This window comes from Nelusetta ayraudi, unplaced genomic scaffold (genome assembly GCF_046127955.1).
Source record: "Nelusetta ayraudi isolate G7.1 ecotype Tasmania unplaced genomic scaffold, CSIRO-AGI_Nayr_v1 ptg000011l, whole genome shotgun sequence".
In the NCBI taxonomy this organism is placed as follows: domain Eukaryota; kingdom Metazoa; phylum Chordata; class Actinopteri; order Tetraodontiformes; family Monacanthidae; genus Nelusetta; species Nelusetta ayraudi.
Window position 1 is genome coordinate 11,710,160 of NW_027466061.1, and position 15,404 is coordinate 11,725,563.

The 15,404-nt window shown below is 44.7% G+C and overlaps 2 protein-coding genes and 1 long non-coding RNA gene across 3 annotated transcripts in view; 1 reads left to right on the forward strand and 2 right to left on the reverse strand.

The window, feature by feature from the left end:
* The window catches only part of LOC142884963 (uncharacterized), a 166,555-nt gene that overhangs the window by 67,642 nt on the left and 83,509 nt on the right, over positions 1-15,404 (reverse strand). The gene's annotated exons all lie outside the window — the stretch shown is intronic.
* Positions 3,792-7,888, forward strand: rpl5a (ribosomal protein L5a). The gene is made up of 8 exons (XM_076020966.1): positions 3,792-3,933; positions 4,298-4,367; positions 4,496-4,611; positions 5,226-5,360; positions 5,917-6,119; positions 6,475-6,652; positions 7,449-7,537; positions 7,721-7,888. Exons 1-8 carry the CDS (start codon positions 3,931-3,933, stop codon positions 7,821-7,823), a joined length of 897 nt encoding a protein of 298 aa, XP_075877081.1. The 5' UTR covers positions 3,792-3,930; the 3' UTR covers positions 7,824-7,888.
* dipk1aa (divergent protein kinase domain 1Aa) lies at positions 8,174-14,980 on the reverse strand. The gene is made up of 6 exons (XM_076020973.1): positions 14,682-14,980; positions 11,723-11,857; positions 11,427-11,534; positions 11,169-11,345; positions 10,330-10,461; positions 8,174-10,143 (listed from the first exon to the last, which is right to left on the reverse strand). The coding sequence occupies exons 1-6, from the start codon at positions 14,733-14,735 to the stop codon at positions 9,463-9,465; spliced, it is 1,287 nt and encodes a 428-aa protein (XP_075877088.1). The 5' UTR covers positions 14,736-14,980; the 3' UTR covers positions 8,174-9,462.

A 15,404-nucleotide genomic window follows, 5' to 3' on the forward strand; every position in this document is an offset into this window, starting at 1 on the left:
ATTTTTATAAAATTGTCTTGATGTGTTGTGTTTGCAGCTCTCATGTTGAACTCACTAACTGACATTTGTCTGCATAGTTTATAATGTAAAGAAGGTGCCAAGTCTAATCTTGACACAGGAATGTCCCAGTTATCACATTTCCCGCAACATTTTAAACGCAAACTCATAGAATGTCTGCATGCAAATATATTTTAACTTTTTTTTTTTTTTTAGATAGCCACTGACTTCTTTGACTTTTGATTTATCCCGAGAGGTCACGGCGGGGTACAGTGCAGTGCCAGAGAAGCGGGCAGGGGCCAGAGGAGGCTGAGAGAGATGGAACTCAGGCCTGCACAGTCAGTCATGACAGGAAACCAGACACACAGCCGAGAGACGGCTATCAGCATTGCCACAGACTCCTGTTTTTGTCCCCCACCGTGTCCCCTCCCCAACCCTGCAACCACCTCGCGGCCTTGATTCTCACTCATTCTCACTCAAGCTCTTACAGAAAGTATGTGATTGAAATAGAAGTGGGGGGGGGTGAGCGTGCTTTCCTGTTGCCTCTTCATCACTTTGCTACCTTTGCACAGGTTTGGATCACAATCACAGAGTTAAATAGAGAATGCAGTGGTTTGCCACAGTGTCATTTTCTCAGTAATGACCTCGAAGGCTTTCCTTAACGCAGCTGTTAGGTCTCCTTGTAGTTTTAAATGTACTCGAAGTGACTTACCACATGCATGTGAATCTTGAAACAAGCAGGGGCTCATAGTGTCTTGATTTCAACTCAGCCTCTTTTTTTGCAAAGCTCAACAGTGGCTCAACCAATTGGCTACACTTTTGAAATAAAAAACATTCTAGCTCAACAAGGAGAGACAAGTAACTCTCAACATTTATTTCATTAAAATCAGTCAAGTTACTTGTTATCTGCTATTATTGAGTGATGACGCCGTGTGAATTGAAGATGTGAAGTGTCCTCCTTTTCTCACTATTTTCCATTTTGTGCAATTTGTGATAATTCTTTGAATATGTGCAGTACCATCTGACAACAAGGACACGTCACTGAAGAGAGCACATTGCTAATTGTAAGCACATTACTATGTCTTCCTCCATGTCAAAGCTTCCCATAGCAGCTGTCAGGCTAAAATGACCAAATCCTGGGCCACCTCCTATATGGCCACCTCCTACATGGCCACCTCCTTACAAGTTAACCTACATTGCCTGTAAGCATGTGTTTGACTAAAATACAGCAGTTTATTTTATTTTCTGTGACTTTATCCAACTAGTAATGTATGTGTTTTTTGTTGCACACTCTGGAACTTTAATGACGTTGACAATAACTGCTCTGGTCACTTTGGTAAAGTGAAGACAATTGATGTACTTTATGTCAAGTTTACACATAAAACTAAACTGGAGTTTGGCGAATGAAATGTATAACATCTCATCTTCAGATCTTTTATTTGCAGTTATAAAGTGCCAGGGTTAAAATCTGTTACAGATTTATACCACGAGCCCTCTTTGTGGCCAAACTGCCTCTCGCAGGTTAGTGTGTGTGTGTGTGTGTGTGTGTGTGTGTTTGACTCTTGCACTCTTTCTGACTGTTTAGCCCAGTTCCTCTACTTGATGGTAGCACCTTTATAAAACCACACCGTGTTATCTCATCCCCTCACGGGTTCCTCTGGTTCCCGAGCTCAGACCACAGCTTGACAGCTCTGCCCTCCGCATCTCTGGCCCCTTTCCCCTGTCAGCTACATTCTGATTGCAGCTCTCTCCTGTGGCTTAGGAGCGACAGTCTGAAATCTCATCCAGCTCTCAGCCTGCCCCAACAGCCAGGAACCACGTGTGGATGCAATTAATGATTTGCTGAACGTTGTAGACCACTACATGAGTCACACTGTAGTCTTTTCACTGTATTTCCCTTTAAATCTTGTTAATTGTACATCAGACCATGTCTTTCTTTCTGTTCTTTGCAGCTATAAAAAAATAAATAATAAAATATAATTTAAATTTCCCAATCTGACCTGGTTCGTTTAGTACGACTGTGAGTTGAAGTGATCAAGACATGTTTAGAAGCTTTATTTTGGTCAGCAAAACTACAACTCAGGAGTAAAACTGAGAACAAACATAAATAGAAGCCATGAACAAGAACCGCTGGGTCAGACCAAACAGATGCTTAGATTTATGCTGTAAACACCCCACAAATCACCTCCATCATCCATCACAGCCCCCCCCCGACCACCACCACCCCACACCTCCTGTGTGCAGCCAGCCTGTTTCTGGTTGTAAATTTTACACCACAAATAGTGAGAATCTCATCAGGGACGTTGGAGCGACGACGTGAAGAAACCTGGTGGTACTTCCTGGTCATTGTGCCTCTTGCGTACATCTGGGGGAGGGAGTGACACAGGCCGTTGAAGGGTCAGAGTTCAAATAACAAGCTTACAACGAACCCGCAATATAAGTGCATGCGGGTGTGTGTGTGTGTTTCTGTATCCCCTCTCTTAGATGTTCTATTTATTTTACTGCAGTACTGATTTTATTTATTCTTCCAATTTAGAACTAGTGAGAAGCACACAAACACACAGATGGAGAACAACACTAAGATAGCAAGGGCAGGGGAGGCAAGTGAGTTGAGAACGCGCTGTGCAGACACAGACAGCTGATGTGTATCATGCTTCAGCACACTTTTGTTAATGTGACAGTCATTTGTTACCTCACTGCAGTTGTTTTTGAGTGTTTCCGTTTGCATCTGCGCTACTCAGTTAGAAGCTCAAAACTTATTTACAGCGTTATTGGTGGCAAGAATGTAGAACATTTCAAATGCATCTACAGGAAGCCAGCAATTATGGTGCGTATGGTCGAGCTCCCATGTTTTCTGGCAATTTGAACCCCTGATCACTGCTAACTGCTGGATGACTGGACAGCTAACCCTTTCAGTTGTGAAATCACTTCTGTAGAAACAGAGCTTGAATGCATGCATGCAAAAAAAAAAAAAAGCTAGCGAGTGACTTTGACTTTTCTTATCTGACATTTTGAACATCTGTCCTGAGAATAACAGGGAGGAGTATCTCACACGGAAAAAAAAGAATATTCTTGTTCCGTTTTTTGTTGGGTTGACTGAGGTAGATAGACTACCATGGAAATACTGCTTCATCATTTCTCTAAAAAAAAACCCCACAAAAAACACAAAACATGATTTCTTGCCATCCACTAAATGTCAAGTTGAAAGTTGACCAATAGCCACAACTTTGTGTGGCAATATTCCATTATTCACAGCAGGATACAGTATTTCTTTTTAAAGCAGAGTTTGCTACTTTAGCACATTCTTTTTTTTCACAAGGCATGAAGGTTTTGAGTGACGGTCAAATTTAACTGTAATTGGCACGTTATTTCACCACGTCTGCCACTGCTATTAACCATGCCTTAGACAAACATTTATTATGACCTTTCTAATATTATTAACGAGAATGATTGAATGATGCATTTGCCTCACACTAATTTTAATCTACTTAAATAAATTGTGATATTGCCAAAGCAGTAATTAGAAAATGGCCGTTGTAATACAGTTTAAAGCAGTTTTTTTTCATGGCAAAACAACAGAATTTGTTTCAGAAAATAAACAGCTTTGTAACATTAATGTTTCTAACATTTTACCTTCATTTCTAATCGGATATTGTACAAATGTTTTTTTTTTTCGTTTTTAGTAATTGAATTAGTTTCATACCATATCGTTCTGATATAGTTGTAACGTTCTTAAATAATCCCTAAATCACTGTAAAATGGACAGTCCAATTCTGTCTGTGTCGTTGCTGCCCTCTGCTGGCTGAATGGGTCATCCAGTGCGACAGGGGGCGCTGCCGCACGCTGCAACTCCTGCTGATGCACAGTTGCACAGGTTGCCTTCCGCTGCTGAGGGCCGGCTCTCCTAGGGGGAAGAATTAAAAAGTAGCCAAAATGGTGAGTTTTGTAGAGTAATTCAACTGTACGGCAAACGATCTCGGTTTTAAATACTCCAAACAGGCGACGTGAGGGTATTTCGTGCAGTTTCATTGTCTGATGTACGCGGATATGTTTGCTTCGTCTTGGGCGTCGTGAGCCGGCGAGCCGCTGAATTTCAGCGTGGCGCTTCCTGTATGGCTAGAACTTATCTGGCACGTGCTTCGAGAATTAATTAAGGGTTCAATAAAGTCTCTAAAACACATATCTTTAATGTCGCAGTCAGCGCAAGTGCTGAATCGCGTTGCATTGTGGCGCTTGTTTGCGGCTCGTTGACGACTTCGTGGTTCTAGCTTCACAACACTGACTCTTGGCTTCCCCTCAGGGTTTCGTTAAAGTGGTGAAGAACAAGGCTTACTTCAAGAGATATGAAGTCAAGTTTAGAAGAAGACGAGGTAAGAGGGAATAACTATAGCCAGCTCATTATCATTATCACCAACTGCTGAGTGAGCATGCGCCATGAGGCCTGCGCTCCCTGTCGGTCTGATCCACGTGTAACCGCTGGGTGACTTTTCATCCACAGAGGGGAAAACTGACTTCTTCGCCAGGAAGCGGCTGGTTGTGCAGGACAAGAACAAGTACAACACCCCCAAGTACCGGATGATCGTCCGATTCTCCAACAGGGACATCTGCTGCCAGGTCAGTTGCATTGACAGTTGCTCTCCAGCAAGGGTGTCGAACTCAAAACACACAGTGGGTCAAAATGTACAACTTGGACTCCTGAATATGGAACAAGCAAGGATATGATAACTTAATATTAAACACTTAAATCGAACTTTAAATAAAAAAAAAGCACATTGAAATAAATAAAATGTAAATATAGATTGTATGCCTCTTGTTTTATTTGCAGCCTTCTAATTTAAATGTCAACAGTAACCTTTTTTCCACGGTCTAGTAATACATTTAAAACTAAGATAACAATAATAAACCAATTCACTAATAATAATGTCTTTCAATGAAACCGTGCAACCGTTCAAGCCCATGCCTTGCCGTAGCAAGAAAAAGTACATAAAGAAAATGTTACTTATCATATAGTCTGTTAAAGTAAGTAGTCTGCCAGAATACCAGCACAGCATTCTGGGATTTGCAGTGTTAGCTGTGCATGTGCTGGATAATACCAGCGGGCCAGCTCTAGCAGTGATTTTGTATTCTAGATTTGGTCCGCGGGCCAGAGCTTGACTTCTATGCTCTACAACATTAAAGATGCTGATGATGATTTAAACCCCACTGCTCCCTCGTGTGGTGCCTTGCAGATTGCCTACGCAAAGATCGAAGGAGACCACATCGTGTGCGCCGCCTACTCTCACGAGCTGCCCAAGTATGGGATTGCCGTGGGCCTCACCAACTACGCTGCGGCCTACTGCACCGGGCTGCTGCTGGCACGCCGGGTACACACACACACACACACCAACACACACCAACATGTCAGCACAGGAGTCAGACTTGAACTGATGTGTTTGTCATGTCTTTTCCATGCGCAGGCCAAAGTGATTGCTTGCTAAAACTCCAGGAGTAGTGTTGCTCTGATATTTTACATATATTAACATGCTTGCACACTGTACATACTTTTAGTCACTTTTTTACACAATTATTTACGCACTGCACATATTATTTAAAAAAAATAAAATAAATGGCATTGTGAATGGTGTGCTGCTTTTTGATTTTTAAAAAACATTTGTGGTTGTCTGTAGTTTAGTTTGTTCCTGCTGCTCTTTCTTTCTTTACTGTGAATGTTGTTTTAGCTGTTTAGCTGGTAAGCGTCGCCACTTTTACATTTCACTGCTTATCCAGTTTGAGCATGTGACGAATAAAGTTCTTCAGTCTAATAGCAGTCGCGCTGATGTTCACTGGTGGATTCCTTTTTATGTTCTCAGTGCCTCTGCACTGTGGAGGATGTAAGGTGTCGTCTCATTTGCTTGTGTGATTCCCTCCTCTTCCTCGTAGCTGCTGCACAAGTTTGGCATGGACCAAGTGTACGAGGGACAAGTGGAGGTGACGGGAGACGAGTTCAACGTGGAGAGCATTGACGGACAGCCGGGAGCCTTCACCTGTTACCTGGACGCAGGTCTGGCGCGAACCACCACTGGGAACAAGGTGTTTGGAGCGCTGAAGGGAGCGGTTGACGGAGGGTTGGCCATTCCTCACAGGTTAGTTAGCCCAGCATCAGAGCTGAAGTGACTTCAAGAACGCAGCCGTGCGTGTTTTGAGTTTTTGTCATTTTCTGGCTTCTTTGCAAAGGTTGCTGGGTCTTCTCTGCTTCTCGATGATGATACAAAGCACACTGAGCAAAATGTAGTTGGTCCTTCATTTGCATTAGCTGATGTTTACTGTCCTTTTCAAGACGGGGCTGAGAGAAGCAGGACGAACCAGCGTTACCAATACGGGCCTGCTCATGACTAGAAACCAGAATTTAGTTTTGTGTTTTTCCAAACGGCTTTTATTCTGCACTGAGCGGTGCTGTTCTTCCTGGACCTCGTCTCTAATTCTGATCTCTGTTCCCAGTCTGAAGCGGTTCCCTGGTTACGATACCGAGAGTAAAGAGTTCAACGCAGAGACGCATCGCAAACACATCATGGGCATGAATGTGGCTGACTACATGTCGTACCTGATGGAGGAGGACGAGGATGCCTACAAGAAACAGTTCTCCCGCTTCATCAAGAACGGAGTCACGCCAGACGCAGTAAGATGACGTAGAGTCTGTAGTGCATTTTAAAACCTAATGATTCCAATCTTAAACTGTTTGAATTTGATCAAAATTAATTCATATAAACTTAGCAGTTAAAATTGTGCCAAAACGTAATGACAGCTAACACATAATTCACTCAAGTTATTTCAGGTTTTTGCCCTTTCTGACTTCAATCTCACCACATTTGCATAATTTAGCAAGTTATATGCTGCTATAATCATTTGTAAAGATGCTGAGAAGTCTGTGTTGAATGGAGGCTCATTTGAGGATTGTTTCCACCGTAGCCATGATTAAATGTGTGGAAATGGAGCTGTTGCACTTGTGCCCTTTTCGTGGAATTAAGATTTTAACAAAACATTCACAGATTTATGGCAGGTAAAAAATAATTTTAAAATTGGGACAACTCGCAAATAAACATGAATCTTGCTGACTAGAGATATATAGCCACATTATAGCAACAGTTGTTTGTTTTCACCTGTAGTCGTAAACTCCATGATGTAGAATTGTGTATTGATGTCTTCAGTCCCACATGTGGATTTGACAGTTCTGACCTATATTTGGGGTAAAACAAAGCGTCACAACATGGACGCACTCATTCAGGGATCCTCTGCTTCTCGATGATGATACAAACCACGCTGAGCAAAATGTAGTTGGTCCTTCATTTGCATTAGCTGATGCTCACTGTCCTTTTCAAGACGGGGCTGAGAGAAGCAGGACGAGCTCGTGAAGAATTGGGACTTCTGAAAAGCGTGACAGATGTGTGACGCTTGTTGTTTTTTGTGCTCATCAGATGGAAGAGTTGTACAAAAAAGCACACGCCAACATCAGAGCAAACCCTGTTCACGAGAAGAAACCCAAGAGAGACGTCAAGAAGAAGAGGTCAGTTTGCACTTTAAATGGATGTCTTCCCTCAAGCCAATTAAACTGTTATTTGAACTCAGTTTATTCCATTTCCCTCGCTAATGTTGTCCATTCATGTATAGAAGGACTCCAGTGGTGAGCAGACGAACGTAGTACTGAATGTTAATGAAGCGACTGTTGTTGGTTCTTTTCCCTGGACAGGTGGAATCGCGCCAAGTTATCTCTGGCGCAGAGGAAGGACCGCGTCGCCCAGAAAAAAGCCAGTTTCTTACGAGCACAACAAGAGGAGGCCGGGGACGGTTAGGGGTCCCGGCACGGCACTCTGCTGCCACAACACATCACAGACAAATAAATTTATTTTAAACTCAAGCTTTGGCTCTTGGTGGCTTTTTAAGAAGTAGTTCCATTACCTGTATTTTCTTTCTTTCTTTTTTTTTCTCTTTTTTTTTTATAAGAAAAGTCATATCCTATCCTATATAGTCCTGAGTCATTTTTTGGCCAAATTGTGATATCTGGAAAAAAAATACCAATGTGCTTCCTCTTGTTTTCCGAAAACATTCAAATAGGACTTTGGCGACGATGCTATTAGGCTAACGGTACATGGCAAATATCAGTAAAATTATTTGCTAACAAATATGAATACAAATGACAAGATAAGGTGAAATGTTTGTACTTTTATTGTGCAAAATCATGCTGTTCTCTTCAGTAAGCATTTCCCCCCCTACACCCAAACATTCAGATGTTAGCAATGACCACAAGCTTGTCATGCTTTTACAGATCAAATAATCCTTGGAAAAAATGATGCAATCAGAGTGGTAAAACGAATCAATCATTGACTCGGTCACAGTAACTTCACAACAGCAATGTGTGATAAGAATTGTGGAAAGCAATTCATATTTTTTCATTCAAGATGTGGTGGTTGCTCCACCTTTGCTGGTCAACATTCATACAATGTCAGCATGACCTATGGCACTGAGACAAATGGCAAAAAGCGGCACATTGTCACAAATAAGGCAGAACCTGCAGTGCAACATACAAGTGTACAACTCAAACATAAAGTCAATCACGAAACTGATGCAGCATTGATGTGACTAGTGGACCAGTGAAGAACATGCAAAAGGTTGCGGGAGGATGTCGTTTTTCTTTTAAAGTTCACCAGAAAAAAAAAATCAAACCATCGGTAGATATTAATGTGGTTCAGTGTTGGTTCAATAACCAGTATAAACTAGTGCACTAATTATGTAGACTATACATCCACATCTGAAAAGTTAGTCCCAACAAACAGCCCAGATTTATTAGATGTAGATAAGAAACATTCTGCAGCCCTGCAGTGAAGGATTACTTTTCAAGGGACAGTTTCAAGGATTTTTCTCACATTTAGTGGATATTAAAGACAGGCTCTACTTCCAGCCTCATTCTGATACTCTGATTTTGTTGCATGCTCCGTGGACTCCTTAGATAATTAAGAAGATTTCATCTTTTTAAAAAATAGTCCAGTTTCAATACACTAGAAACGGGAGCTTTGTACAAAAGATGCCTCTTCCATCAAAGAATAAACTCTTCTTCCACAGCTTCCATTCATCAGTATGATTGTAACTACAACAAACAGCAATTTGGTCACTCAGCCTTTAAGACGATCATTAGTAAAAATGTGTGTCATGAACCTTTAATTTTCCAGAAGTGCTAAAGTAACATTCCTCAGTGAACAATGTAAGGTACTGCATTCTGTATCACCTTTTTGTGTGTGTGTGTGTGTGTGAGTGCGCGCTACATGCAATCCCTCAGTTTAGTGTCAGTTTATCAGAGAATGTGGTCTCTAATCTCAGGGGAGGTAGTCTCCTTCCATTTCCTACCTTCCATCAGTGTCAAAAGTTGATAGAAATCATTTCAGATGTCAAAAATCACACATCTCCAGCCACCGAGACGTATTTGCTGCCCCATCATCACGAGTCCTTGGTGTGCGAGATCTGTTTCCACAGCAGCGCCTTCAGGTTGTTGAGGATGAGCGAGTGCTCCATGTGCATCTGCCCCGCGTTGCCCCTCAGGGCCATGCAGGCATACAGCTGCCGCTCCAGCTCCTCCCTGAGTGCCGACGGCGCCCCCCGCAGGAGGTAGTCCTTCAGCGCGCCACAGGCCTTGGCCAGGTTGGGCTGCAGCGGCTCCTCCCTGCAGCGTTTCTCCGACGTGTCGCAAGACGTCCGGCAGTCTGCGCCGTACACGCAGTCGGCGTCCGCCTCGCACTTGGCCGCCCGCATGCTGCGCCGGAACTCCTCCTCGGGGACGAGCGCCCGGGCGTTGGTCAGCCGTAGCTCGTGGCGGTCCGTGTAGCCGAAGTGCGCGGCGGCGAGGTCGCAGATGAGGAAGCTGCCGTAGGTGCCGTGGAAGACGTCCTCCACCAGCTCCAGCAGGCCCATGGAGATCTTGGCCTTGCGGGGCCACGAGGGGGTGAACCACTGGTCCATGGTGCGCTGCACGCCGCCCGGCACCCACGACACCAGGGGCCACGGCAGGGACAGGCCGTACAGGGGCCCGTAGGGGACCCGCTCGGTCATGTACAGGTCCCCGCAGAAGCCCAGGAGCCGAGGGGTGTGTCCTCGGTCCTGGAGCAGCAGGCCCAGCAGCACCTTGACCAAAGCACGGCACACACACACACACACACACACACACACACACACACACACACACACACACACACACACACACACACGCACACACACACACACACACACACACACACACACACACACCTCCGTCACTCTGTGACTGGGAACACTGGCACTCTGTGTGTTTCTGTTTTGTTGTGCTTGTACCTCGTCCATCTGCAAGAGGGCCCAGGTGGAGCGGGCTTCTGGCAGTGACACGCGTCCATCTTTGTTTCCGTCGGCAATGGACAGAATCTGTCTGACGAGGCCGGCGAGGTTGGCCTGTTCTCCCAGCTTGGACTGGTGGAAGGACAGGAAACAGCCATAGGGGGCAGAAGTATTCACATTGTGTACTTAAGTAAAAGTATGGATACTTGTGTAAAAAAAAATAAAAAATACTCTGGTAAAAGTAGAAGTACTGGTTCAACTCCTTCACTCAAGTACAAGTAAGAAAGTAAAGGTTCTGAAATTAACCTGTTTTGCAATTAATGAAACAATACAATAGTTGATAAGCCAAGGCACTCTAAAATAATCTCCTAGCGCCACTTCAAGCAACAATGACTACAGTTATAAGTGAATTATTTTTAACAGAATCAGTATCTTTTAAACACAAAAGTAGGGAGTATTAAGTAAAAAGTCGGAGAGAGAAATACTTTAGTAAAGCACAGATACCTGAACAATCTACTTAAATAAAGTAACAAAGTATTTGTACTTTGTTACTTCCAACCTCTGGAAAACAGCAGTAGTAATGATGCTTTATGACCGAAAAGCCTCCCACAAAAAGTGGGTTTTCTCTTGGTGCATCGAGTCATTCCAAGAAGCTCAGAGGTGGCAGGGTGCTTCCCACTGCAACTTTTAACATTGTGTGCAATGGTGCAAGACCCCTTGGGGCCTTACTTTTTACTCAAAATTCATGCATTCTATTTCAAATTTGTCATTTCAGTTTGCCCGGTTTCACGGTTAATGAGAAATGAATCACATCTGACTGTGTGCGAGTCCTTCTTTACCTTGAGGTGGTTCAGGACCATCTCTCGAAACTTCTCCACTGACGTGCCTCTGGTGGGCTTGTCGAACACGGGGGCTTCTCTGCGTGGCTCCGGCTCCTCGCCCAGCTCATAGTGCGCCACCTCGCCCAGCCTGCAGCGGACGACCCCGTCCAGGTCTCCCCAGCTTCCTGTGTACACCTGGCCGGCAGCGTGGCCCAGCAAACGTTACGGAAGCTGAAAACCTTTGGAAATCAATAGGGGCGGGGGTCTCTGACCTACCTGGTTATTTGGCAGCGTTGACAGACACCGACTCATGTAGAGAGTTCCTTTGTCGCACAGACTGCTGCAGGCAGAGCCATCGATGATGCCTTTCCTGTATTTATCACACTGGGGGAAAAACAAAACCACACAGCGATTCAACATTAAGCTTCTTCATCTTTTTTTAATCATCGGCTGTGTTTGGGCCCCAAGAGAAAAATGACTTTTCTAGTTTTTACTCGGCAGAGCTCAGACTATACTGAGGTATGTTGAACGTCTGCGGCCAAGAAAAAATAGACCCAAAAATAAGAGCTTACAATGACGCTCTTGCACTCGTGTCCTCTGCACAGCTCCGTGTAGGTGGAGTACTGCACATAGAGCACCCAGCTGCCCACCAGCACTGTCAGCCATGTCAGGAACAGGTACTTTACACGCACGAAGGAGATCCGAGCCTGTCAAGGGGTGAGAGAAACAAACATGTTGTAACTGAAGGAGGCGGAGCCAAGCAGAACATTTGTTGCCCTTATCAAACCAGCATGTTCAGTTGAGCAGGGACGCGTGACGACGAGAATACAAACCAGTAAAACAAATAAAAGGAGACCCAAATCTCTGTGAGCAAGAGAAGATTTTCATTCCCTGTTTGGAAGTAAGCCACAGTGTGCAAGCAGAGCTGTGGAGGATAAACTGATTTTGATTCCCGCTCTGATCACATGGCAGGAACAGCTTATGTTGTGTGTATTTTAGCAGCGTGCAGCTCCTCACAATTTGTGCTCTGCAACATTTGCGCAAATCCCAACCAAGTATGGTGCTGGCAAGGAGGGGCGGAACATCAAGTTCCTTCAAAGAAGCAAATAAATAAAACCCTGATGCACTTTGATTATTCTACTTGGTAAACAGCTCTGATCTAGGGGGAAGATATTTATGTTTGGTGTCCAGGCAGACTGCAGCCGAGATTAAAGCAGCGGCTCCACATTTAGTCACACGCAGATGGTCTAATTACTATCATGAATTCAGACTCTTTCAAGATGAAGGTGGGAGACGGCTTTGTTGGTTTCCAGCGTGGTTTGAAAAAATAAAAAACACATGCAGGGAGGTGAGGGGCCTCCTTTCATGGAATTTGCACATTCATCTCAATGCTTGAGGGAAAAACAAAGTGGGGACAGAGGCAAAGCATAATCTTCCCAACTCCTGCTGCTCCCCACCAGTGCAGCAGGCTGTTGGAGCTTTTTTTTCTTTTTTTTTTTTTAGCACTGCACGGACATCTCCCCTGCAATCCCTGAGTGGACGGACAAAAAGTGAGTGGGCCTCCAGAGAGGGAAGAGGCGGCATCGAGGGAGTACAAAGCATCCACACACCACTATCACACAGATCGGAATTCCTCTGTGCGCGTGTCCAGCCGTCGAAAAATACACAAAACAAGACAGTGGCGGCGCGGTGGGGTGAAAGTCATGCGCAGGCGTCTGCTGTCTTGTGCTGTGACTGCAAACACATGACGCCTTCGCTGCTTCATTAAAAGCAAAGTGAAAGAGGGGGAGCGGCGTCCCCCGCTGGGAACTCTGTATGTTTGCCTCGGCGAGTGACGCTGGGAATTTAACAGGCTCAGTTCATTTCTGATGGCTTAATTCTCTACTGCCAAAGAAAGAAAACACAAAAGACACAGACTCCAGCAAAGATCTGGTCAGATTTGCTGCAGTAAGAGTGACAATGGACCTGCGACAAAAGAGGAGGATGCTGAATAAGAAGAAGCTGTGAATGTGAAAGCCGTGACGCATCATGATTCTAACTTTGCTTAACTATGATGAGCTAAACTTGTTAGAGTTCAGAGCTAAAACTTGCTGCAGACATATTTCTGGCTGAGAGTTCTGCCTGATCAAGTGATGACGAGGCAGCGCAGGCGAGTCCTGCCAACTCACAGTAGCATCCTGCCATGTTGCACTTTCATGTGCTGTCAGCTCTAAAAATGGCTTTAAGCTATGAATTAGTTTTGTTTATAAAACATGTGTAAGTGTTACTTAACAATAAAATTTATATTGTGGGTTTTGGTCATTTTGGCAATGTTGATTGAGAGTTTCCATATTTCTTTCTTTCTTACAATTGCCATTAAAAAAAATAAAACCAGTAGCACACCTCCAGTCTCCCCAGTATACAGCAAGCTGCTTCCAACCTTTACTATCACCTTCCCTTCTTTTGCTCGCTCCATTGTTCAAAAAAATGTGTGCCCACGCGCACAATTCTGGAAATCGGATCTCCGCGATGACAAACAGGCACTGATACGTTCCTCTCCCAGGGTAATGACAAAGCCAGGCCCAGCCAGGCCCTCGGCTAATAGTACATAGTTAATGTGAAAAGTGTGACTCCAAAGAGAGACAGAGGCCATGAGGATGCATGAGCCAGACGTGGTGTCACCATGACACAAACACAATCTTTGATCATGTCAATCCACATAGCAGAGGTTAATCAGTAAAAGGGGTGACTGACATCTCTGTTGACAGTGATGTCAACTAAGTGTGTGGGTATTAGGCTGATGTGTGATTCAGCGCTGCACGTTTTTCTGCAGGAGAATACCCAGCAATTGGTAAAAAAACAAAAAAACAAAAACAAAACAAAACAACAACCCCTGAAGATCTTCTGCGGAAAAACTGGTTTCATCAGCAGGTCAAACATTGTCCTGTCCTGGTTATTGTATGTTGTCATGCAATGTATGCCTCAGTCCCCCCAAACCAAGCAAAAGCCAGCCAGTGTTCTGTTGCATGAGATCTACGGCGTAATTGAGAAGGCAACAGGCTACAGTTTCCCAAACCTGAGGGATCAGCCTTAGTATCCAAGCCAGAGGGGTCACTACCACAGTTGAGCAATATAAAACAGCGTCTTAAAAGTGACAGCTATGACTTATTTTGAGTCCATGTGTGGAAAGAAATCCACAGATAACACGCGCTTTAAATGATCTGAGGATCCCTCATGGCCATGAATAATCCTGACACGTATTCCAATCCCTCCCACTGGCAGTCGCCTCACACCGGGCTTCTCTTCCAGGTCAGTAGACCGACTGCCTGCTTAATGTTTCCTGAGCGCATGGCATTCCTCAGGTACTGTCTAAACGGCATCTGATAGTCATCACGGCAGCTCCGGCAGCAGCTCAATGTGTTTACGGCCAGCTGTCAGTCTGACACGAAGGAAGCAGGCGACCCCGATCCCGCACTGGCTCCCGAACCGCGGCGCGCAGCAGTCATTTCATTGACTATCGACACAGCGCAGCAAAAGATCGATCATTATTACCTGGAAGTAGAATGACTTTTTCGCCCAGGCCCGTGGAAAGAGACCCTTCGCCATCACAGGAACAGATCATCTCAATTCGCCGACCTGGCTGCTGTTGGAGACCATCCGGAATGTACCGGGAGGACGCGGCGTCCACATTTCAACGTGTCGTCCACCAAGCAGATGGAAATGTGTGCATCGTGTCCGATTCGGACTCAGCTGCGATCCGATCCGAGCCTCCTGGCAGTTGCCCTATATTGTCTGATCGAAGCACTCTGCTAATGCACTTTGCCTGCTCCTTTGCCTTTCTCAGCAGCTGCTGATCAACCACAGAAGCATATCTCGGGCTGAGAGGAGCTGGAGGGGGGAGGTAAACTGCGCAGGCGCAGCGCGGCGTCAACGATATAATAATGTAACCTCTTTTTTTCTTTTTTAAACAGTTACATCCGAAACGCCGAAATCCATTGTTAAGTTACTATTCCGCCTTTGAACAATGTGTACTTGACCAACGTAGGTTTCCCGACTTGTCCAAAGTTGCGACCTGGCGCCAGCTGACAAACACAAGCTGTGTACGTCCGTCAAGTCTTTCAAAATAAAATCACTGAGTGTGTGTAATAATAGCTCCTGAAACGACTTCCGGTTATTCAACCGAAATGAAATTACTAAACACGGTGCTGCAGCACCATGCAGTGGTGACAATTGGCAAATTTAGCTAGCAGCACTAAAGAAGGTTTCTCTTTTGCT